We start from the raw sequence: 25,490 nt of genomic DNA, 5'->3' as shown, positions 1-25,490 counted from the left end.
ACATTGCCCTCAATGTTGGCACTCAAAGCAAGATAGAGCTAACGTGAGAGTGTTCTCCAACTGGAAAGTGCATTTGCTGTCTCCGGGCATTTCCCAAGTTCATTAACTCACCACACAAGAGGAGGAAGCTGGAAGAGAAATGTGTTTGTGTCAGACCTAGAGACATGGTTCTAGTGGCCATTCCTAGTCAATTTTTGCCATTTTAAGTAACTTACAGCAGGTAAATATATGGCTTTTTATTCTAGTTAGAGGAGAAAATTTCTAGGCTATAGAGGGCATAGACTGAAACAGAAGTTTGATTTGGTAATTGAAGTAGTCCATGATTTTGCAAATGCCATATCTGATCACAAGCAGGTTACCCTGACACTAAGAAACCGGACTTCTATTTTGAGATTCCCTAGGACTGCTCCCCTATGTAGTGACCAAGAGGGCTGGAGAAAGGAACAAAGCAAGAGTCAGCTGAACTACTTCCTGTTCTGTCACATCTCATGTTTGGTTCCAGTTCAAATTATAATCAGTGTCCTTTTTATCAAGAATTGTTTTTTTCTAAGGATTTCTCATTCCCAAATGAGCCAATTACAGGAATTAAATATCTGGATGTGGGAAAAGCTAGGCCTCCTAAAGGCTGTTCTTGCAGAAATGCAGGTGACATTGTACATCTTGTCCGAGCAAATGCCTAGCAGGGGGAAGGTGAGGAGAGAAGCCAATACTGACAGAGCTGAGGAAAAGTGGGCCATGGCACTTTTGAGCCAGAACTTACACTGTGCCCCATTCCTCAGCCCAACTGGAAAAGAAGTTCTAGATCTAAGACTAGCGGATAGTCTCCAGTGAGATTCTGAAGGGGAAGGCATCTTGAAGAATCTGAGTCATGATGGGGCGCCTGGGTGGCGCAGTCGGTTAAGCATCTGACTTCAGCCAGGTCACGATCTCATGGTCCGTGAGTTCGAGCCCCGCGTCGGGCTCTGGGCTGATGGCTCAGAGCCTGGAGCCTGTTTTCGATTCTGTGTCTCCCTCTCTCTCTGCCCCTCCCCTGTTCATGCTCTGTCTCTCTCTGTCCCAAAAATAAATAAACGTTGAAAAAAAAAATAAAAAAAAAAAAAGAATCTGAGTCATGAGATTTCATTGCAGTTTTTTTTTTTTAATTTTTTTTAACGTTTATTTATTTTTGAGACAGAGAGAGACAGAGCATGAACAGGGGAGGGACAGAGAGAGAGGGAGACACAGAATCTGAAGCAGGCTCCAGGCTCTGAGCCGCCAGCCCAGAGCCCGACGCGGGGCTTGAACTCATGGGCCGTGAGATCATGACCTGAGTCGAAGTCGGACGCTTAACCGACCAAGCCACCCAGGCGCCCCTCATTGCAGTTTTTAGGAAGGACTCGTATTAAAGGAAGGTGCACATATGATTCATGCATTCAGCTGGGGACAAACTTTAAGAAAGAGCATTGTCTGGGTGGGCAAGAATCTTGGTAACATTTGGATCTAAGGGTGGTGACTAGTAAGGGCATCAGAGGCATAACTCAAAACCGTTCATATTTTTTGTTCTACCACAACCAGGAATCATACAGGTTTGTCGATTCTTTCACTGAACTGTGAGTCAGTGGGTGCTCTGACTTACTTACCATGTTTGCCTCGGAGTAGCCGTTGCACTTGGTTTGAGGCTTAAGTATACATTTAGATTTTCCTTGGTGGAAAGTCCCCATGTTAATAGGGTGGAGTAAGTTAAGCAACTGGGAGCATTCACTTATAATTCTGTCCTACTGTTACCAAAAATTTAAATAGGCCTGGAAGAAATGTGGGTGTTATCATCTGAGTGGAAAAAGCTCAGCTTTCAGAGTAAAGAAAGGCTTCTTCACTCGTATATTTACTATCTTTGTGAGTCATGCTCGTGCTGCGACTTCCCATCAGTTTGGCTTGTTTGGCCTTTTTACGATCTGAGGAAAGAGACACGGTGGCCAGTGATTCTACTGGGGGTATTGCAATTCAGGTGCCTGACTGATTACATCTGCCTGTGGCCAATTTGAGTAATATCAACATATTGACCTATAGGATTTGTTCAATAATGTGCTATCAAATAATTTTGCAATAAAATGAGAACCCTTGGAAATGACAATTTGATATGTATTTTCCTTCAGATAGAAAAGCCTGCAGATGAGAGTAACTCAGGATTTTCGCTTGTTTACTTTCTAAGCTCAAAATAAACAAGGTATGTTCCACAATATGAGAAATGAACCCCTTCTGTATTTACTACCCACAGACCCCACAGTGTGCAACAGAGAAAAAAGGAGTGGTATAAAGAAAATTTTTATTTGAGAAAATAATAAATAAACAACCGCTAACCAAAATTTCTAATATGGACTGTTACTCTTGTTTTGTGCGCAACATTTTGGTTTTCTGCATTTGATAGATTCTGTAATTCAAACATTGTATCCCAGTTTCCAAGGCCACTGACACAGGTTCAGCTTAATTATTAGCGGCAAGAACTGCTTTCCTTTGAAGTACACTTAACAATCTTTCTCTTTGGTGCTGTCCCTGAGAAATTCCTTCCCTAAGAAAGCCTTGAGGTGTGTGACAGGGGAGCCAGAATACTTAGGGCCAGAGTTACCTGGTCCAAGTCAGGACAAGATTTGAGCCAGTTTGTTTTGGAATCTCAAAGAAGAAAGTTGGATAGACCCAGGAATGAGAAGTGGAAGATGTAGCTAAAAAAAAGTTTCAGATGGGAGAATTGTTGGGACTAAAGCCAGGATGGATACCTGAGAGATGAAGACAGTCTTAATAGCACTAGGGATCTTTACAGAGACATAATAAAAAAGTAGGTTTTCTGTTGAGTAAAATTCCCAACATCCAAGAGCTAGAGTCTGTGGGACTATATAAGACAAGAGGTGGATGATGGTCCAGTCAGCAAGCAGCAGTAAAAAAGGCTATGATTGCATGTGCCCTTGAACTCAAGTGAGCCCTGGCCAGCAAGTTATTTTGGATTTCTTTAGACACCATGATTGCATAGTTCATAAGGTGACCGATGGACATGCATTTCCCATAGGATACTCTGGCCAGGAGACAATCATCCCTGGTGAGTGGAGCACGTAAGAAATGACATCTGTGTGAAGGTGCTCATAGTAACAATGGTTGTTCTCTGTAACAGGAGACTGTGCAGTAACCTGAGGGAAAGGCAGCGCCCCCTGCAGACTAAAATGTGCATAAGACAAGAGAAATTCCAACCAAAGGGGTTTATCAGGATTGTCTCCTGTTTCCTTGCAAGGATGATGACATTCAATGCTAAGAAAAACACAAAGAGGGACCTTTGATGTTCTTGATTTTTCTGGGAACTAATGGGGGAAGTGTTTGGGTCTGGTACACTGAATTTCTTCAGTCATTTTGTTTGTTCTTGAATTTTTTTCTTCTGGAGGGGAGAATGAGAAAATAACAGACATTAAGGGAAACAATGAGTGATTAGAAGGATTGAGATTAGATGTCAACAGCGATCCTTCACCACCCCTCCCGTATCGTTAGTGTGGATAAAGAACATTGAACATAAACTTTTAAAAAATGACATTTGCTTCTATGGATCTTCTCAGTCATATTTTCTTCACTCCTTCCTTGAATTAAGCACTACAGGCTTGCATTCAGATAACACCCCACTTACATTACAGACCAATTGTAGCAATTGATTTCTGAAGAATAAAAATGTCCGGGTAAAGAGATGATCTAAAAATCTTCAATGGAAGGAATTCTGATGATAGATCATGGTTTGATCTTTACCTAAGAAGATATTAAAATAACAGCTACCCAGCATAGTAAGTGCAAAAAAGTCACACACCAAGTTATACCACCATAAAATTTCAAACCCTAAAAACTTTTCAGAGAGAGAGATTTTTAAAAAGGTGTTAGAAAAGCATCAACACACCTCACAACAGCTATGCTGAAAACTGGAAGACAATACATTGGTTCAAAATGCTAATGTAAAAGTATTTCTTTCCAGCCAAGAATTCAGTAACTAGCCAAATTGTTGCTCAGTTGTGAAAGATAGAATGTATTTTCAACCTCGAAAAAACCAGGATATTAAGATATAACTGGAATGGGTACTGTTGACATCTTCATATGGTTTAAAGAGTGATGGTAAGATAAATAAAGATTGAATGAATCAGATAATAAGATGTTGGTATTTGGTACTCCATTTGTGTCCTCCTCCCCTACGGATAGATACTCAAAGAGCTCACAGTAGAGTTCATTGCTGGACTAAACCATCACATCCGTTTCTTTCTGCTCTTTGCAATACCAATTTATGTGAAAAATGCCCCATATTGACCAATTGAATTCCTAGAACTACAACATTAAATAGCTAATTCATGTTTCAAAGCTATTGTTGCATACTCAGCTCTATTGTCTCCAGCCATTCTTTTTTTCAGAATTATTCTAGCTTATTCACAAGCACATGGAGTTAAATAAGAGAAACGTTTTGCTCCAGTCCATGTACTTACTTGTGCCCAATATGAAATTTCAAATTCCTTTTTTGTGCATCTCATATTGCTTTTGCATTTGTTATTGTACTATTACTATATGTTTGGATATTCTTCCCCCAAGTACTTAAAGTTAAGTAAATGGACAAGCTTAAAAATACACTTTGCATGTAATTTGAAAAGAAAAAAAAATTCAAGTATTCATCTCCTTAATTGTGAGAGAACCCAGCTGAGAAAGGCAATTTGATAAAACAGGGCAGAATATGACATCTGTGATGACAGAATATGAAGATGTCAGTAATTCTTTTAAGCGTTTTATGGTGCAACAAAATGGTGAAAGATTCAGTATCTTTTTGGCCATGGGTTATTTCTACAAAGGCTTTTTTTTTTTTTTTTTTTGAGAGAGAGAGAGAGAGAGAGAGAGAGAGAGAGAGAATGAGAGCATGCTAGTGGGAAAGAGGGGCAGAGGAAGGGAGGGAGGAAAGAGAGAGAGGGAGAGAGAGAGTCTTAAGCAGGCTCCATGCTCAGCGCAGAGCCCAATGCAGGGCTTCATTCCACACCCTGGGATCATGACCTGAGACGACATCAAGAGTTGGACGCTCAACTGACTGAGCCATTCAGGCGCCCCCAAAGGTAATATTTTTTTTTTTAATTTTTTTTTTCAACGTTTATTTATTTTTGGGACAGAGAGAGACAGAGCATGAACGGGGGAGGGGCAGAGAGAGAGGGAGACACAGAATCGGAAACAGGCTCCAGGCTCTGAGCCATCAGCCCAGAGCCCGACGCGGGGCTCGAACTCAAGGACCACGAGATCGTGACCTGGCTGAAGTCGGACGCTTAACCGACTGCGCCACCCAGGCGCCCCCCAAAGGTAATATTTTTATGTGAGTTTTCAAATGCCTTCGTTAGCCTCATTTATGCTCTTCTAGCTTCACTGTAAGTCAGATTGTATTTGCTTGAAACCTAGATCCTACCATACCTAGAATCTTTCTCATCTCTTGTTTAGTCAGCATGCACACATTTGCCCAGAACGTGGCTGATGTAGGAGAGGATTTTCAAGCCTGTGTTGATTCCTGAATGAAACCCAACCGGGTGTCCCCTCTCAGTGGTGGGGCAAGCTTCAGATTCAGATGGTACTTACCAGTCATCCATAAAGTCGTTAACAGAGATTTTAGAGATTTTACTAGAAATGCTAGTTTTGGGGGCACCTGGGTGGCTCAGTTGTTTAAGTGTCCAACTCTGGATTTCGGCTCAGGTCATGATTTTACGGTTTGTGAGTTCGAGCCCCATATCTGTTTCTGGTATTCTGTCTCCCTCTCTCTACCCCTGCCCCACTTGCTCTCTCTAGCTCTATCTGAAAAAAAAAAAAAAAGGCCAGTTTTGTTTAATTCCAAAGAGCCAGGTACTTTCAGGCCTCAAGAGAAGATGAATTTCTCTAGTATTTGTAATTTCTGTTTGAATACATACACATATATATGTCTCTTTCTATGTGTGTGTGTGTGTGTGTGTATGTGTGTGTGTGTGTGTGTGTGTGTGTGTGTGTGTGTGTATATATATATATATATATATATATATATATATGGAGAGAGAGAGAGAGTTAAGAATTAATGACATCCCCTGTTGGTCTAATGCCTCTGTTATCTGGGTAAGTGCTATGATTTGCAGATGTGTTACCTTGAACTGCTGGGGAGACAGAGATAGGCAGAGACTGTGTCTCACCTATGAGGCCTCTGGGACCAGTCTTCAGTTCTGTACCTCAACTTCAGTTCCGAATATAGGAGATGTGAATCCCTGAACTAATCCTCAGACACAGCGTGTTTTCTAAAATTGACTATGAGCAAGGGCTGCCCTGCTCCCTGAGGAGTCATTAAAGCCATCTACTCTGAGCCATCTAATCCAAACCCAAAGTCTAGCTTCAGGAAAACAGCTTCCTCATCAAAGGCAAGTTGTTGTTCTAATGAGCTTGAAAACTTATTTGCTTATAATTGCAATAAGTAGGCCTTGGTTTCAGATCAGAGCCAGCATCCTTGTAGGACTGAATAATAATGCTAATAAAAAATAAGAGTAGCATCATAGGTAGTAGTAGTAGCAATAAATTAATTCTAGTGCAAACATTCTTTCTTCCTTTGAGAGTGGAAACCAGTGAGTGACAGGCATCTGTTACAGCTGGAGCAGTGAGGGGGCCAGGGTCCTAGAAGCAGAACAATGCCCATTATAAACTGGGTTACTTCTGGCACGCCTGGCTGGTTCAGTAGGTAGAGCATGCAACCCTTGATCTCAGGGTTATAAGTCTGAGCTTCACACGGGGTGTAGATGTTACTTAAAAATAAAATCGTAAGGGGTGCTTGGGTGGCTCAGTCGGTTAAGTGTCCGACTTTGGCTCAGGTCATGATCTCGCAGCTAGTGAGTTCGAGCCCCGCGTCGGGCTCTGTGCTGACGACTCAGAGCCTGGAGCCTGCTTTGGATTCTGTCTCCCTCGCTCTCTGCCCCTCCCCAACTTGCTCAAGCACGCGCTCTCTTCTCTCTCTCTCAAAAATAAACATTAAAAAAATAAAATCTTGAAGAAATTGAGCTATTTGTATAAAATTGTAAGTGTTCTTTATAATTTGATACAAGGCCCTAATCAGATGTATGACATGCAAATATTTTCTCCTCTTCTGTGTGTTGTTTCTTCACTGATTGATAGACTCCTTTTAAGCACAAAAGTTTTAACTTCAACGAAGCAAATTTACCTATTTTTTCTTTTGTTGCTCATGTTTTTGATATCATCCCTACGTGTCCATTACTAAATCCAAGATCATGAAAGATGGAAGGAGTGGACGATATAGGAGCGTGTATGTGTATTAACGTCAATGGCAGAGGTGTTCAGAATGTCAGTTGATGACTATATAAAAACTTTGGCCCAATTAAAAAAATGGCATAAGCTATAGAAATACAAATTTTAACCTCCAAGCTATTTAATTTAGCCTTGACTAAAGTTAGAGTTACAGTCAGAGGGCTCATATCACTAGCTGCAAACTTGAAAGATTAAGAAACTGAAGTTTTAAGTAACACAGACTTTGAGACGAAAATGAACTGAACTAGCCATTACATCTTGCTGTATAGATATGAGTAAAATGTTGGAAAAATACTTTTTACATATACATAATTAAAGAAACTAAAGACCCATTTTGAGGGAGTAAGATTTGTATTTCTTAGCTAGAATAAAGTTGAGATGCTTATAAGATAGGGAAAGATAGGATATAATAGCCAAGGAGGGAGGCTGCCTGGGTGTTGAGTGTCTGACTTTGGCTCAGGTCATGATCTCAGGGTTCGTGTTTGAGCCTGCATCGGGCTTGCTGCTGTCCCCCTGTCAGCACAGAGCCCACTTCGGATCTTCTGTCCCCGCCCCTCCCACACTCACTCTTTCTCACAAAAAATTTAAAAAAATAGGCAGAGAAGGAAAGGTTAGAAGTTGAGGTCTCTGGGTGGGCAAAAACACATATTTTGAAACAATGCTGGGAGCATCTGACCACAGTAAGCTTAAGGTTCCTCTTTAGAATGTAACAGTCACTCCTTGGAGGATGGAAAAGAATGAAATCTTGCCATTTGCAACAATGTGGATGGAACTGGAGGGTATTAGGCTAAGCAAAATAAGTCAGAGAAAGATAGATATCATATGACTTCACTCAGGTAGAATTTGAGAAACACAACAGATAACATAGTGGAAGGGAAAGAAAAATAAGATAAAAAGAGAGAGGGAGGCAACTCATGAGAGACTCTTAAATACAGAGAACAAACTGAGGGTTGCTGGAGGGGAGATGGATGGGGGGATGGGCTAAATGGGTGATGGGCAATAAGGAGGGCACTTGTTGGGATGAGAACTGGGTATTACATGTAAGAGATGAATCACTGGGTTCTACTCCTGAAGCCAAGACTACACTGTATATTAACTAACTTAAATTCAAATTAAAAAATACTAAAAAAGAAAAAAAAAAGAATGTACAGAGAGCACCTACTCTCCCTCCCCCCCTCAGGTTCCCCTCAGAAGTTTGACAATCAAAATATCTAACCAAAATAACTAAACCATGAAACTCATGTTATACAAGGGACAGTATGACCACAGTCTGACTCCTCACACAGCAGAGTCAGGCCAATCAAGAATGGACAACCCAGCACCTAGAGTTATCAAGCCAATAAGGGTAGAACCTGAGAAGGAACAAGGGGGAAGGGAAGTGGGGGGCAGGGGGTAGCCCAGAACCTTATAAAGCAAAGACCCTTGCCTATAGTTGGGGGTATTCAGCTTCGAAAGCCCCCCTCTCTGCAAAGAGAGCTTTCATACTATTCTTACTTTCTAATTTTATACTCTAATAAACTTTTGCCTGCTGCCATTTTGTTCTGTGTCCACCTCTTTGTGGGACCCAAGGAATTTAACAAAAATCCCCTACCCCTGGACAAACAGAGCAAGACTAACTCCATTTTATGTTACACCCACCATCTCATGTATAACCCCCACATTTCCTACTTATTGCTTAAGACACTCCCCCACCCTAGTCAAGCCGCTGAGCACACCCTTACTGGAAACTGGCTCATATAGGAATGCGGAACCCCTAACCACCAAAGAATGTAAACCCCGCCTTTTGTCTGCCAAACTTGCACGCCAATTCTTAAACCCCACCTTTTGCCCGCCAAACTTTCAGGCCAATTCTTTTTTTTTTTTTTTTAAACATTTATTTATTTTTGAGACAGAGAGAGACAGAGCATGAACGGGGGAGGGGCAGAGAGAGAGGGAGACACAGAATCGGAAGCACGGACTTTTTCGCGCCAATTCTGACCAGAGTGATAGGCTAGTTCAAACAGTTACTATAGGGTAAATTGTAATTCAATTGGCCACCTGCGTGTGGACTAACATGACTGTGCAACTTTCTGTGTTACAATCCCATTGGCCACTGGCCCCTATAAAACTGCTATGCCTCTTAACCTAGGGGTCCAAGTCCCTGCTCCGCTGTGTCAGGTATACTTGGGCCCAAGCTCGAGCTTGCAAATAAACCCTCCTGCGTTTGCATCGGTATCGGCTCCTTGGTGGTCTCTCGGATTCGAAATCGGAGGCATTACACTCTTCATTCTTTGAAGTGGTGAGACAATGAAACCCGGGTATTGAGGTAAAGGATCCTGCAACACTTGCTTTTAATAAACTTGCCTGTGAGATTCATTTTACCTCTACTTATTGATTGCTATGTATCTTTCAAACTTGACACCACCCCATTCTAATGCTTGTCAGCTGTGAGAAATTATTTTTGTGTTTTATCTTTGAAAAATATTGAACTAAATGTATTCTTTCTTGATATCCAATCCTTGATTACTCTGGTCTGACCTAGTTTTAATAAACTTAATGTTAATAATATCTGTAATAATTCTTAGACTTGGAAAAACCACTGTTTTTCTTCTTGTAACAATTATGTTCAAATTAAATAAGTAGGGAAAATAGCAGTAAAGGTTCTGGTCCTGAATTCCAATGTAGTGGGTGGGGAGCCCCCATAACCACCAAGTAATTCTCTGGACGTTGACTGAGTGTCATACAATTCAACTCAATTCTGACACTATCTACCTGGAGGTAACATCAGATCCTACAGTTTAAGGGCTCAGTCACACAAAACTACTGCCCTATTATCCAACTTCAGCTGCCAATACCAAGCACAGGTTATCATCTGTGCTTCTGACCCACCCGCTATAGATTAGAGGTTCCTACAACCTCTGCTTGGACTTCAGACACCAGTCACAAGTTCAGGTTATTACCTGTACTTTTGTCTGACTGGCTCTAAATTAGAGGTTCCCACACCCCCATCTTGGGTTTGATCACTTTGCTATAGCACATCACAGAACTCAGAGGAACATTTTACTTATGAGATTACTGATGTATTATATAAGGATACAACTCAGGAACAGCCAGATGAAAGAGATGCATAGGGCAAGGGATGGGGAAAGGGTGCAGACCTTCCATGCTCTCTGAGCAGGCCAATCTCCCCAAATCTCCATGAGTTCACCAACCCGGAAGCTCTCCCAACCCCCTCCCTTTGGGGTTTTATGGAAGCTTCATTTCATAGGCATAATTGTTTATGGTGGCTGATTCAATATCTCGCCCTCTCTCCTCCCCAGAAGTCAGGGGGTAGAACTGAAAATTTCAGTTCCATTCCTCCGTCTAATCACAGGGTTCGTTCTGAGGGCAATGAGCGCTAATCCCCACTCAATCCAAAAGTCGCCTCATTAACATAACAAAAGGCACTTGGTTGCTCTCACCATTTAGGAAATTCTGAAGGTTTTAGGAGCTCTGTGCTAGAAACCAAAACTAAGAAATATATATATATTTCTTATTATTCATCACAATATCACAAACAAAACACAGAAATCCTAATTATTCTTTAGGAAAGCTCTGATTTACAGACACTGACGAATGTCAACCATGAAGTAGTTTAAAGAGTCCAAAGTGGTTTCCTACTGGGAGTGGGAATTTGGATTTGTAAAGAACTGGTCAGTGGGCCATTGTTTTCTTTATGAGCCATTTTTTTAAAATTTTTTTTTTCAATGTTTTTATTTATTTTTGGGACAGAGAGAGACAGAGCATGAACGGGGGAGGGGCAGAGAGAGAGGGAGACACAGAATGGGAAACAGGCTCCAGGCTCTGAGCCATCAGCCCAGAGCCTGATGCGGGGCTCGAACTCACGGACCGCGAGATCGTGGCCTGGCTGAAGTCGGACGCTTAACCGACTGCGCCACCCAGGCGCCCCTCTTTATGAGCCATTTTAACTAAGCGCATGTAATTATGTGAAAGTACAAAAAAATGAATATTAAATTCTTTTAATAAATAACTCCCTCTGGCTGCTGTGTGGAAGGCCAGATGTACATGTAGGAAAATCAATAAGGACAGCTAGTGTAGTGTTGAGATCCAAAGGGAGTGGACACATTCGATAGGAATTTAGGAGGTAAAATCAACAGGAGGTGCCCACTAATGAACACAGGACAGGAAATGAGGGACCTTAGTTCTGGCCTGTAGGTCCTGCGAGTTTTAGGGAATTGGACAGAGTGTCAAGGGTAGAGAGAAAAATGTAAATCGAGGACTAGCTGGGAACCAGTGGTCATTATTGAGCCACTCAAGTCTTGAAGTTCACTAGATGACAGTCCTATTAAGAGTGCACATTTTAGCATTTAGTCTGACCTGGATTTTGAACCTGGGTTTAGTTTTACCATTTGAGCGCATTTGGACAAGTGGCTTAATTTAAACCTCAGTTCTCTCTTGGTGAAGTTGAAATAATGCAAATACTTGGTTTACTAAATTATCATGAGGATTAAATGAGAAGAGGTAAGTAAAACGTCAAGCACAGCGCTTGGCAAGGAGTTAAGTCTGGATGAAAGTTGGTTAGTATTATTACTGGAAACCCATCAAGGTGCATCAGGAGAGCGAGATAGGACTTTCTCCAGTTAGGATTAGCAAGAGAATTAGAACGAGTCTCAGGTTGAAGACAGCTGTTTCTACCATTATTCTTCTAGTCAGATAAGCCACTAGCCAGCTCATTGAGGCATGCAGGCTAAATCCAATCTGGAAGTCATCCCAAACATCATCTTACTTCACAGCTCCCTGTGTATACAATTTTAAAAGATACTCATTTCATACTTTTTGCTAGAAAAAAATGTATACATGTCTTTAAAATTGTGTTATTTAAAATTCAACTTTATATGGCATTCCATCCCAAATTACCCTGGGTAGCTAATGGAGTGCCTTACCTACATCACTATAAAATGCTTACAAAATGAACACATGTTGAATGAATGGAGCTAAAGTTATATTTTATATTTTTTAGTATTCCTTAACCTGAAATATCAAAGTAAACTTAGAGCCAATATTTGGCCAGGAGATTATTTATTATATTACACTCCCAGTAATTATCAAATGAAAGTGCACCAATACCTAGATAAAAAGAAAAAAAATAAAGAGATCATTTGAGAACTGACAGAACCTTTAAAGATTAGCTGTGTCTGTGTGAAGGGAACTGCTCAATATTCACTGGAGAATGTGATAATGACCCTGGTGCTTGTGAATTCACATTTGAAACTTCAGAATCTTCTGAGAGATTTATCCCCAAAGACAAACAACAATATAAGATAGCATGGCTGCTAAATAACAATGACTTTGAATTTATTGCTTTAGGATGAATGAATTCTTATTTCAAGAGGTGAGGTTTTGGCTTTTACAGCTTAATACTATTTTCTAAAATTGTATCATTGTGGAGAAACAGGGCAGATGTAACCCAGCAGTCAGCTAACAAGTGACCTGAGCTGAATTAACCTAAATTTCTGCGGTCTATTTAGTGCATATAAACAGGCATACTTCAAGGTACCGGGATTCGTCATTTATCCACTCATAAGACCAGAAAGTCTCAAGGTCTTTTTACGCTATCCAAACTTGGAACTCAGCCATAATGCTAATAAATTCACTAGCTTTGTGATGTTTTGTGGACTTACTGTTTGTAAATATCTCATGGAAAGATTTCCTTTGTTTATTGTTCTGAATGCTTTAGCTTACAGGAAAACAGATACTTTGGACAAAGTCTAGAATATAAAACCAGAAAGCAACGGAGATGAGGTTCAACCTGACCACCGGCTGGGCAGACCTGGGTAAACTTCTTAACTTTTCAGGCTGGAACTTTATTCAGGTGTACACTATGTCAAAAATAAAATTATTTCATTCTATAATTCTCCAGTGAGAAAACATTGCTACATCAGGAAACGATTTGATTTGTTTGAATAAATGTAGTTTAATTATGTCCTAGATATTAATCATCTATATTGCATAGTAATTAGGTTGATATATCAATCTACTTGGTAAAACAATATTTTAATGGTGAATATTACATGTACATAACAAATTTACAATAGGTGACTTCATTTATAACCTTAAATTGAAATTCCCTTCTATTTCCTATTTGTGCTATCAAGAAAATTGTATTTCTCCTTTTAAAAAATGGTCTTGTTTGGGGGTGCCTAAGTAGCTCAGTCGGTTAAGTGTCTGACTCTTGATTTCAGCTCAGGTCATGATCTCACAGTTTGGTTCATGAGTTCAAGCCCTTATTGGGCTCTGTGCTGACAGTGCTTGGATTCTCTCTCCCTCTCTCTCTCTGCCCCTCCCCCGCTTACTCGCACGCGTGCGTGCATTCTCACCCTCTCAAAATAAATAAATGTTTAAAAAAATGGTCTTGTTTTACTGGCACTGTAAACTTTGTGATTTACTAGTACCTTTTTATATGATAAATAAATAGGCCTATATCTACATATTATTATCGTTTCTGTTATGCTTACCATTCCTTTTGTTCTTTTCATAAATCTTAACTTTTTTTTGTCTTTAGCTTTAAAGCTACTTTAAATACATTTTATAAATATATAATATAAAGACAAAAGAGTGTACCCTGTTTGAAGTTTCCCTAGTATTTCTGCTGAAAACTATTCTTAAGATATAGAATACGCATATAAATATATAAACTTTTGACTCTAAAGTCATATATAAAGTGTATACGTTTTGTACTATAAAATAAAAAAAAGTCCAAACTTAGCTTCAATATTAACTTTGTTATTGAATTTTTTAAATGTTTATTTATGTATTTGGGATAAAGAGGCATGAGAGAATGTAAGCATGAGTGGAGGCAGCGAGAAAGAGAGAGAGAGCGAGAATCCCAAGCAGGCTCTGAGATGTCAGCACAGAGCCTGGTGCTGGGCTCAAACCCATGAACTGTGAAAACATAACCTGAGTGGAAATCAAAAGTTGGACGCTTGGAGTGCCTGCGTGGCTCAGTCGGTTAAACGATGGACTTCGGCTCAGGTCATGATCTCACAGTTCGTGAGTTTGAGCCCCGCGTCAGGCTCTGTGCTGACAGCTCAGAGCCTGGAGCCTGCTTCGGATTTTGTGTCTCTCTCCTTTTCTGCCCCTTCCCTGCTCATGCTCTCTCTCTGTCTCAAAAATAAATAAAAACATTAAAAAAAATTAAAAAAAAAAAAAGTTGGACGCTTAACCAACTGAGCCACCCAGGCGCCCTGAATATTTACCTGTTTATAATAACCTCTTGGTGTCTTAACAAAAATGAAACCATCAAATTTGTAACTTCTGTAATGTTTTCATCAGAGCTTCAGTTTGGTAGCAGCTCTGTGGCCTCGTGGATTCCCTGGGGGATGGGAACCACACTGCAATGACAGGGTTCATTTCATTGGGCCTAACTGATAACCTGTCTTCTGAGCCATCCTCTTCATAACCATCCTTTGCATCTACCTGGCGACCATATCTGGCAACCTCAGTACAATCATTCTTATCAGACTCGCCTCTCAGCTCCACCACCTTAGGTAGTTTTTTCTGAGCTGCCTGCCCTTGGCTGATATAGGCTCTTCATCTTCTGTCACACCTCATATGCTTGTAAACTTCCTGATGGAGAGACATACAATCTCCTGTCTTGGACGTGCTGTCCAGGTGAGTTCAGCTGTTTTCTTTGGGTCAAGTGAGTGCCTCCTTCTGGCTGCCATGACGTCTGATCGCTTCATGGCCATCTGTGACCCGCTGCTTTATTCAACCAAAATGTCCACACAGGTGTGTGTTCGCTTACTCACGGTGGCTTGTGTAGGCAGTTTTCTCAATGCTTCTCTTCTACTATTTGCTTCTCTTTTTTTACTCTTCTGCGGAACAAATCAAGTCCATCACTTTCTCTGTGATTTTGCTCTTTTAGTTAAACTCTCCCACTCTGGTATCAGCACCTCTGCAAGTGTCCCCTCATAGATGGCTGGCTCCATTGTTGTGGTCACGGTGTGTCAGAGCTGCCTCCTACATCTGTATCCTCATCACCGTCCTGAAGATGTGCTCCACCAAGGGACGCCACAAGGCCTTTTCCACTTGTACATCCCACCTCACAGCGGTCACTCTGTGCTATAGGACAAACACGCTCATTTATGTGATGCCCAAGTCCAGCTACTCAACGGACCAGAACAAGGTGGTGGTGTCTGTGTTCTACATGGTGGTGATCCCCATATTGAACCCCCTCATCTACAGCCTCAGGAAGAGTGAGATGAAGGCGGCTCTGAAGAGAGAGCTTGGCAAAGCTTATTTTATGATACTTGATATAATAATATGCTGTAAATATAATAATAAAAAGGATAGAGAGTGTGGTCTAAATATATCAGTCCGTATGTCAGCCAGCATGGAGCTTTTTAGTCAAGTAAAATTTGTCAATCAGAGGCTTATAGTCTGTTACCTTTAACAAAATTAATTTAAATCTAAGTTATAAACACAAATTGGTTCACATGAAAACATAATCAACTGAAAATCCTTCATAACTTGTATTCATATTTCTTCAAAAGTTGTTCTCTGCATTAGTTAAGGTTATTGTACCTCTGAACCTTTAAGACTATGTCCATTTCAATCACAGCTTATCTTGAAATGAGCATGATAATTACTAGGACTGAGTATGTTCTGAGGGGAAATGACTAAGGGGAACCAGACAGTAAAACAACTGGAAACATTTTTGCAGTAAGGTTATCTGCTGGGGACGGCTCTGTGGACCCATAAATGCTGGCCTGTTTGTGGACCCTGGCTCCAGCCTAGCTGCAGAGGGCCTCATAAAAGAACAGGATGAGATGCCCTGGCCTAACCTGTGAATGCCTCTGTCAGGTCAGACAGGTGACTTCTCTGTGGGAGTGAGTGTGACTCCTGAACTCCTCAGAGACTGAGTAAACAAACAACTCTTAGAGTGACTTGTTCATGGAGAGACTCACATCCTGTGAAGGAAGCTGGAGGGGACTGGGTTGTGTTTCCCCCCCCATAAAGCTTAACTTTCCTTTATGTGCTGACCACTATCATGCTTATTTCTCTTTCCTAGTCCTCTCTTTAATGTTTTAGACAAAAATATTTTTGTCTAATAAAAGCCGAGCACAGCTTATCTCAAACTAAAGTATTATTTCCCACCCCAAATTGCTCCCTCCGATATTCTGTAACCCAGTAAGAGGTACCTCATTCAATCAGCTTATGGATTCCAAACCCCAAAAAGAAATTGAATTCTTTCCCCGCCTTCACATTCCTACATCCGATCACAAAGTGTGATACATTCAGAGTCCAATATTTACTTCCTACGTCTTTTCATTTCTGTTGTCAGCAATTCTATTTCAAACTACTACCTCATACATTTATTGTACAGTAGAACTACTGTGATAGCTTACTTTTACTCGGCTATGGCGATCAGTTGTTTGGTCAAATGCCAGTCTATGTGTGGCTGTGAAGGTATTTTTAGATGTTAGTAATATTTAATCAGTAGAATTTGAGTAAAGTACATTACCCTCCAAGGGTAATTCAATTAGTTGTCCAATTGGGGTTGTTCAATTAGTTGAAAGCCTGAAGAGAAAAAAACTGAGGTCCTCTGAAAAAGAAGGATAATACCTTTGGACTCAAGACTGCAACATCAACTCTTACGGAATTTCCAGTCTGCTGGACTGCCCTGTGGATTTTTTTTTTTTTTTTAATTTTTTTTTTTCAACGTTTATTTATTTTTGGGACAGAGAGAGACAGAGCATGAATGGGGGAGGGGCAGAGAGAGAGGGAGACACAGAATCGGAAACAGGCTCCAGGCTCTGAGCCATCAGCCCAGAGCCTGATGCGGGGCTCGAACTCACGCACCGCAAGATCGTGACCTGGCTGAAGTCGGACGCTTAACCGACTGCGCCACCCAGGCGCCCCTGCCCTGTGGATTTTGAAACTGCTGATTGTAACAACTGTGTGAACCACTTCCTTAAAATCTTTCTCTCTCTCTGTATATGTACTTACATACTCATATATATTTTTTTACTTGTTCTGTATCTTTGGTGAATCCTGACTAATACAACCCTAACTAGCTTTCCTCTACCATCTTTTACTCTCTTCCAATTCATTCTCCATACACCAACAATGACCATAAACCTAAAGAGATTACTTCTTTAATTAATATCCCCCAGAGAGCTTAGAAAAGAGGCAAAATTTATCCGTTTAATTTTAATTCCAGTTTGGTTAACATACAGTGTTATATTAGTTTCAGGTGTTCAATATGGTGGTTGAATACTTCCATCCATCACCCAGTGCTCATCATGACAAATACACCCCTTAATCCCCCTCACCTATTTCACCCATCCCCCCCCATCTTCCTTCTTGTAACCATTAGATTGTTCTCTATAACTGAGGCTGTTTCTTGCTTTGTCTCTATTTTTTCCTTTGCTCCTTTGTTTTGTTTCTTAAATTCCACATATGAGTGAAATCATATGGTAGTTGTCTTTCTCTGATTGACTTATTTCACTTAGCATTATACTCTCTAGCTCTATACATTTTGCAAATGGCAAGATTTCATTCTTCTTTATGGCTGAAAAATATTCCACTGTATATATATACCACCTCGTCTTTGTCCATTCATCTATCCATGGACACTTGGGCTGCTTCCATAATTTGGCTACTGTAAATAATACTACTGTAAACATAGGGTTGCATGTATCCCTTTGAATTAGTGTATATCTTTTGGGTAAATATTCAGTAGTGCAATTACTGGATCATAGGGTAGTTCTATTTTTAACGTTTTGAGGAACCTCCAAACTGTTCTCCAGAGTGGCTGCACCAGTTTGCATTCCCACCAACAGTGCAAGAGGGTTGTCCTTTCTCCACATCCTCACTACTACCTGTTGTTTCTTTGTGTTTTTGATTTTAGCCATCCTGACAGGTATGAGGTGATATCTCACTGTGGTTTTAATTTGCATTTACCTGATGATGAGTGATGTTGAGCATCTTTGCATGTGTCTATTGGTCCTCTGGATGTCTTCTTTGGAGAAATATCTGTTCATGTCTTCTTCCCATTTTTAAATTGGATTATTTGTTCTTTGGGTGTTGAGTGTTATAAATTCTTTATATATTTTGGATACTAACCCTTTACCAGATATGTTATTTGCAAATATATTCTCACATTCAGTAGGTTGCCTTTAAGTTTTATTGATTGTTTCCTTCATTGTGCAGAAGCTTTTTATTTTGATGAAGTCCCAATAATTTATTTTTGCTTTTGTTTCTCTTGCCTTAGGAGACATATCTAGAAAAATGCTGCTACGGCTAATGTTAGAGACATTTCTGCCTGTGCTCTCTTCTAGGATTTTGATGGTTTCCTGTCTTGCATTTAGGTCTTTAATCCATTTTGAATTTATTTTTGTGTATGGTGTAAGTGGTCCAGTTTCATTCTTTTGCATGCAGCTGATCAGTTTTCTCAACACCATTTGTTAAAGAGACTATCTTTTTTCCATTGCATATTCTTTCCTGCTTTATCAAAAGATTAATTGACCATATAAGTGTGGGTTTATTTCTGGGTTTTCTATTCTGTTCTATTGATCTATGTGTCTATTTTTGTGCCAGTACCATACTGTTTTGATTACTGCAGCTTTGTACTATAACCCAAAGCCTGGAATTATGATGCCTCTGGCCTTGCTTTGCTTTTTCAAGATTGCTTTGGATATTTGGGGTAGCCAAATTTTTGTGGTTCCATATAAATTTTAGGATTTTTTTGTTCTAGTTCTGTGAAAAATGCTGCTGGTATTTTGATAGGGATTGCATTAAATGTGTAGATTGCTTTGGGTAGTGTAGACATTTTAACAGTATTTGTTCTTCCAACTCATGAGCATGGAATGTCTATTTGTGTTGTCTTCAGTTTCTTTCATCAGTGTTTTATAGTTTTCAGGGTACAGGTCTTTCACCTCTTTGGTTAGGTTTATTCTTAAGGTATCTTATTATTTTGGGTGCAATCATAAATAATACTGTTTTCTTAATTTCTTTCTGCTGCTTCATTATTAGTGTATAGAAATGCAACAGATTTCTGAATATTGATTTTGTATCCTGTGACTTTACTGAATTCATTTATCAGTTCTAATAGTTTTTTGGTGGAATCTTTAGGGTTTTTCATATAAAGCATCATGTCATCTGCAGATAGTGAAAGTTTTATTTCTTCCTTACCAATTTGGATGCCTTTTATTTCCTTTTGTTGTCTGATTGCTGCAGCTAGGACTTCCAGTACTATGTTGAATGAAAGTGGTGAGAGTGGACATCTTTGTCTTGTTTCTGACCTTAAGGGAAAAGCTCTCATCCCCCCCCCCCCCACTGAGTATGATGTTCTCTATGGGTTTTTCATATATGACCCTTATTTTGTTGAGATATGTTTCCTCTACACCTACTTTGTTGAGGGCTATTATTCTAAATGAAGGCTGTACTTCATCAAATGCTTTTTCTTCATCTATTGAGATGATCATATGGTTTTTATCCTTTCTCTTATTGACGTGATCACACTGATTGATTTGCAAATACTGAACCACCCTTGCATCCCGGGAATGAATCCTACTTGACCCCTCGGTCTTCTTTTAAATCCTTAAACATGTGCATATTCTTTTTTCCTTTTAATGTTTATTTTATTTTTGAGAGAAAGAAAGAGACAGAGCATGAGCGAGAGAGGAGCAGAGAGAGAAGGAGACACAGAATTTGAAGCAGGCTCTGAACTGTCAGCACAGAGCCTGACATGGGGCTTGAAACCATGAGATCATGACCTGAGCCGAAGTTGGACGCTTAACCGTCTGAGCCATCTAGGTGCCTCAAATATGTCTATATTCTTTGCTGCCGCAGGACCCTCTTACATGCAGTGCCTCTACCTGAATTCATTTTTCCCCTCACCTTGGTAACACCTACTTATGCTATAGATACCAACTTGAATGTTGTTTCTTATCCTCTGAGAAGCCTCGTTGAGGCTCCAGAACAAATTAACTATACCTGCAGAACTCTGTATATTTTCTTCAGAATACTCAGTGCACTTACAGTTACAGATTTAATATTTGCTTTCTCCACAACGCTGGAAGCTTTCCACAGATACTACAGTGTCTTTGCTCTTCCTCCATGCATCTAGTTTATACACAGCCAGCCTAAATGCGTATTTGAAATGAGTGAATGAAAAATTAATAAGTGAATGGATGACTGAATGAGCTTTTGCTCTGGCATGAACCGCTGACTCCACTGCCTTACAGTCTTGGCCACTGAGCTGCTGAATGCGTCACACCGGCTCAAGCAAGTGAACGTCTGGGTCAGATCCTGCTACGGTCATGAGAGGCTTTTACACAAATTCATGCTCACCACAATTATGCCACTGCCTCCGCATTGTTTCACAGACTGGCAACTAGAATCTCATCCTAGTTTAGTAAAAGTTTTGTAATCGCCCTCCTCAGTCAAATGATGTCTCCCTCATGTATGTGCATGGCTGCAGAGTTACAAGATCTAGAAATCAAATGTTAGCAAAAGAAGTAACACCAGCTACGGCGGTATTTGCAACAGGAGCTAACACGATGGGATTGTTTACTACACTCCAGGTACTGTTCGTGATTTACACGTATTCACCCAATTAATCCTCAGAATAACCTTATGAAGTCTTTTTTCTAACCTGTTTTTGTTTTTGTTTTTGTTTTTGTTTTTTTACAGAGGCTGTAACTGAGGTGCATAAAGGTTAAGCAAAAGCTCAAGGTCACAAATATCCTCTAAATATTTTGTCTTCTTTTAAGGCATATACTCTCTGGAGGGCTGGAGTGAGGGGCTCCTTGAAACATCTTCACCGCTAGAGGACTTTTTCATCTGTCCCAGGTACATTCCTTTCCAGCCAACTCTTTCTGTTCAAAGTTTAGGGTAGACATTTCTGTGTTAGATATGTCAGGCTAGCTTGTATTAGACCAGCTTGTCATCACAACATAAATAAGAAGGTGGATAAATATCTTTAAATGTTTGAAAGCATAGACTTCTGGTTCTATTAAAGATGAAGTAGCTCCATTCTTCTCAGGGCCTCCCTCTTGTTGGCAAAAACAAAAACAAAAACAAACAAAAACCCCCCAAAAACAAAAACAGAAAAATCCCCCTAAACACTTACAGATAAAACAAATAAGCAAAGGAACTCAGTAACAAACAGCAGTGAGTCCCTGGGTTTCCTTCTATCCTGGACAGGATGCTACAGAAGCCTCCAGTCCAGAACCACCAAGAGACTCAGACAAAAAGGATGCTATGAAAACCCAGGTTCTCCTAGCCAAAGTGGAAAAGAATGGCCTTAACAGAACAGAAAACGTTTTGGCAATACCTGCCCTACTCCAGACAAATACCTGTGGAAAATCATACCTGCTACCCATCTCCAGGTTTCGGTGGGGCCAAGCAGGTTGCTGATGTTCACCCCACCCACCCTCTGAATCCCTGGCCAGGGTAATGTCAGCGGAGTCCAGGGGAAAAAATGAGCCTCCACTGTCACCTGGCAGCATGAGACTTAATGAGGGAGTGTGAGGTGACTGGTAATGGTATCTGCTCCTTGTGCCTCCAGCCCTACTTGGGAGTGCACCAGTGGGGAGCTGAGCCTTCCCCCATACCCTGCAACAATAAGGCAGAGTGAACCAGCTCTCTGCTCCCTTGCTTAGTAGCAGTGGAGCCCAAAAAAGAGCTGAGCTTACCTGGAGGCAAGGAGGCATGCACCAGTGTCATACTCTCTGAGAAAGAGCCATCAGGGCTGAAGATGGCTTCATCATCAGGGATGAAGATCAGGGGTGAGATGGATCTCAGCCACGTGTAGGCAGGCAGAGTGAGTTGGCACTCCATTTTGCTAGAGTTGTGTCAGTAGTGCCCAGTAGGAAGCTGAACACACACACCCACATGGTGCTTGCAGCTACACTTCAACAGGGCTGAAAACGCGTTTCATATGCCTAACTGCTGGAAGCCGAGCTATCCAACCAGCCTGATGGCAGAGCCCGGGCAGTGGACGGATCGGGACTGCATGGCGGCCCACTGACAGTGAAGCTTCTTGTACTCCTGCTTTTATGTAATGTGGCCTTAGCGTTGGTCAGGGCAGCCGCCCTACCAATGAAAGTACCTGCGGATCTGTCGGTTGGGGAATTGCCCACGACAGACCCCCCAGGAAAAGAACCATCGGGGAAAGAAGAAGATTACGCAGGGAAATTATGCAGCCCTACATCCAGCCCTTGCCACTCTCCTCTACCTAAAGGAAGGATAGCCCCATATATTTCCCAGCCAAGGAGGGGGACAAATGGGTTCAAAATCCCCACTCAGCAACAAAGGAATGTATCTATGGATACAAGTTACTCCAACCCCTAGGCCCACTTGGCCCCCAGGAGGCATTCCAGATGATAACTGGACCTGGTGGGTTAAGGTACAGAATGATTCATTAGTTCCTAGGTATACATTGTCTCTCTGGGAGCGCATAAGGCGTGGGTTCCCAGGACCCTCCTGGCTCCCTCCCGGCACCCCAAAGTGAATACTTTTGTCCCTTGTACTGCAAATGGTACAAAGGAACAATTAAGAAGTCATGTCCTTGTAAAACATTCCACTTGAGGTGTTGAGAGCTAGATGACCTTGAAAGGGCAGGAGGGAATGTTACAAGAAAATAACTATGTTGTTCCCTAATGGGTGACTACACAAAGGAACATTTTTAGAATTAGGTAATGACGAGAAACATAGATAACACACGCTACAAGGATTTTGCTAACAAATATAATGCCACGCTTGCCACAATAAAGCGGCCAGTCTAACACACTGCTGTTGTCTGTATCCATTTATTTTATTTTATTTTCGCCAATGCTGTTCATCATTCGGGAACCCCTGGACCTGCTAGGGCTGGACCCCGGCACCTAACCTACAGAACACCTAGCCCAGCCTTCCTTACACATGCTCAGAACACTAGCATTAGCCTACAGTTGGGCAAAACCATTTGACACAATCCTATTTTATAATAAAGTAGTGAGTATCTCATGTAATTTATTGAATGCTGTACTGAAAGTGAAAAACAGAATGGTTGTGTGAGTACAGAATGGTTTTGAGTGTTATCGGTTGTGTGTTCTCCTGTTGTAACTCCATGCCGCCACCCAGTATCACAAGTGCCAGGAAAAGGTCAAAATTCAAAACTGAAGTATGGGTTCTGTTGAATGAAAATTGCCTTTACACCGATGTAAAGTTAAAAAAAAATTACAAGCCAAAACTGTTGTAAGTTAGGGACCATCTGTACTAAAAGCAAAGAATTGGCAAATGTATTTACAACTGGCAAGATATAGCCTTCAGAAATGAAGGAGTAATAAAGACATTTCAGATGAAGGAAAGCTATGAAAATTTGCTCTGTTTAACAAAACTACCTTTGAGTGATTGCTAAAGTAAGTTCTCCAAACAGAAAATAAATGATAAAAAAAAAAGACCTGGGACCTCAGTATTTAAAAAATAACATACAACAGAATGAAAATAAAAAGGCAAGTATCAATACATGTGAGACTCAGCTAAAGCAGTACTAAGAGGAAAATTCACAGCACTAAATGCTAAGCACTAAAAAAGAAAGGTCCTAGAATATATAAAATAATTTTTAAAGAGAAGAATAAAGTGGAGGATACTGATGGAAGTGTGGTACTGATGAAAGAATAGATGTATAAACCACTGAGGCTGAAGAGAACCCAGAGAAAGACTTATACAAGTGTGTTCAGCTGATTTTTTAAAAAGGTACAAAGGAATCCAGTGAAAGGAAGGGCTTTCAACAAATGGCTCTGGAGGAATGAGACATCCATGGAGGGCAGAAGCACCTCAACATAAAACCTCACAATTTATATAAGTATTAACTCAAAACACAATAAGGACCTAGATGTAAAATGTATAACGATAAACCTTAAGAATAGGAGAAAAGAGGAGAACATATTCAAAATGTACTAGTCAAAAAGTTCTTAGAAATGACACCAAAACAATAATCCATTAACAGATTCATTCAGCTCCTACTGTGAAAATACTGTGTCACAAAACATGTTTTGATTCACTGATGCATTCTTATATGTATATATGCATACACACATATTTACACATATTTTAAAAGTATATATAGTTTGTACTAGAAAAAATGCTGGTGCCAGGATATATTAGGTAATTAGTTAATACTTCAAATGTTTTGTACACAAAGGGTTGATTTGATTAGAAATACTCCACTTTTTCCACTTTTATTTATCAACAGTCTGTACATTTTTAATGTCCGGTATTCTTCTACTCCCCATCTAAGGGATGAACCTATTTGTCTTGCCTAATACCTTCCTTAGGGCTGTCTGCATGTCTTTGTTTCTGAGACTGTAAACGATGGGGTTAAGCAGAGGTGTCAGCACTGTGTATGTGACCGCCATCAGCATGTCTTCACGGAATGAGTCCCTGTCCTTGGGCCTCAAGTAGACAAAGCCAGCAAATCCATAGTGTATGCACACCACAGTGAGGTGGGAGGAGCAAGTGGAGAAGGCCTTATACTTCCCCTTGGCAGAAGGCATCTTCACAACTCTGGACACAATGAAGACATAGGACATCATAATGAAAACAAAGCTGCCCACCAACACGAAGGCAGAGAGCACAAAAATGGCCATTTCGTGATGGGCGGTGTAATCACAGGCAAGGCAGACCACAGGTGAGATGTCACAGAAGTAGTGCTCGATGATGTTGGAGTCGCAGAAAGACAAGTTGAATACAGTGATGACGATGCACAGAGAAACCAGGAACCCAGCCATCCAAGAGGCCATCATGAACTGAAAGCAGATCTTATGGGTCATCAAGACCTTATAGCGCAGTGGGCTGTGAATGGCAGTGTAACGGTCGTAAGACATGGCAGCCATGATGAAGCAGTTATTGGCTCCCAAGCCAAAGAAGAAAAACATCTGTGTGGCACACTCAGGAAGAGAGATGGCCTTGCTATCTGACAGCAAGTCCACTAGCATGCGGGGGATGATTGCCATAGTGGTACAAGTTTCTGAAAAGGACAGGCCACAGAGGAAAAAATACATGGGGGTGTGAAGGTTGTGACTCAGCTTGATGGCCACCATTATGCACACATTTGCAGCTAGGATGGTCACATGGGAGAAGAAAATCATCACAAAGAGGAGACCCTGCAAGTCTGGGAAACTGGAAAACCCCCACAGAAGGAATGTGCTCGCTGTGGTATGATTGCCCAT

At 40.8% G+C, this 25,490-nt stretch overlaps 1 protein-coding gene and 1 pseudogene across 1 annotated transcript; one reads left to right on the top strand and one right to left on the bottom strand.

The window, feature by feature from the left end:
- Positions 1 to 597: 597 nt before the first annotated feature.
- On the top strand, positions 598 to 22,517 carry LOC115526321 (annotated as a pseudogene).
- Positions 22,518 to 24,554: 2,037 nt separating this feature from the next.
- On the bottom strand, positions 24,555 to 25,490 carry LOC115526319 (olfactory receptor 10T2-like). Its single transcript, XM_030333760.1, has one exon. The coding sequence runs from the start codon at positions 25,488 to 25,490 to the stop codon at positions 24,555 to 24,557; it is 936 nt and encodes a 311-aa protein (XP_030189620.1).

The sequence above is a fragment of the Lynx canadensis genome, chromosome D1, assembly GCF_007474595.2.
Source record: "Lynx canadensis isolate LIC74 chromosome D1, mLynCan4.pri.v2, whole genome shotgun sequence".
Taxonomy (NCBI): Eukaryota; Metazoa; Chordata; class Mammalia; order Carnivora; family Felidae; genus Lynx; species Lynx canadensis.
The sequence above is the reverse complement of the archived record's forward strand: the minus strand, read 5'-3'. Positions and strand labels throughout refer to the sequence as shown.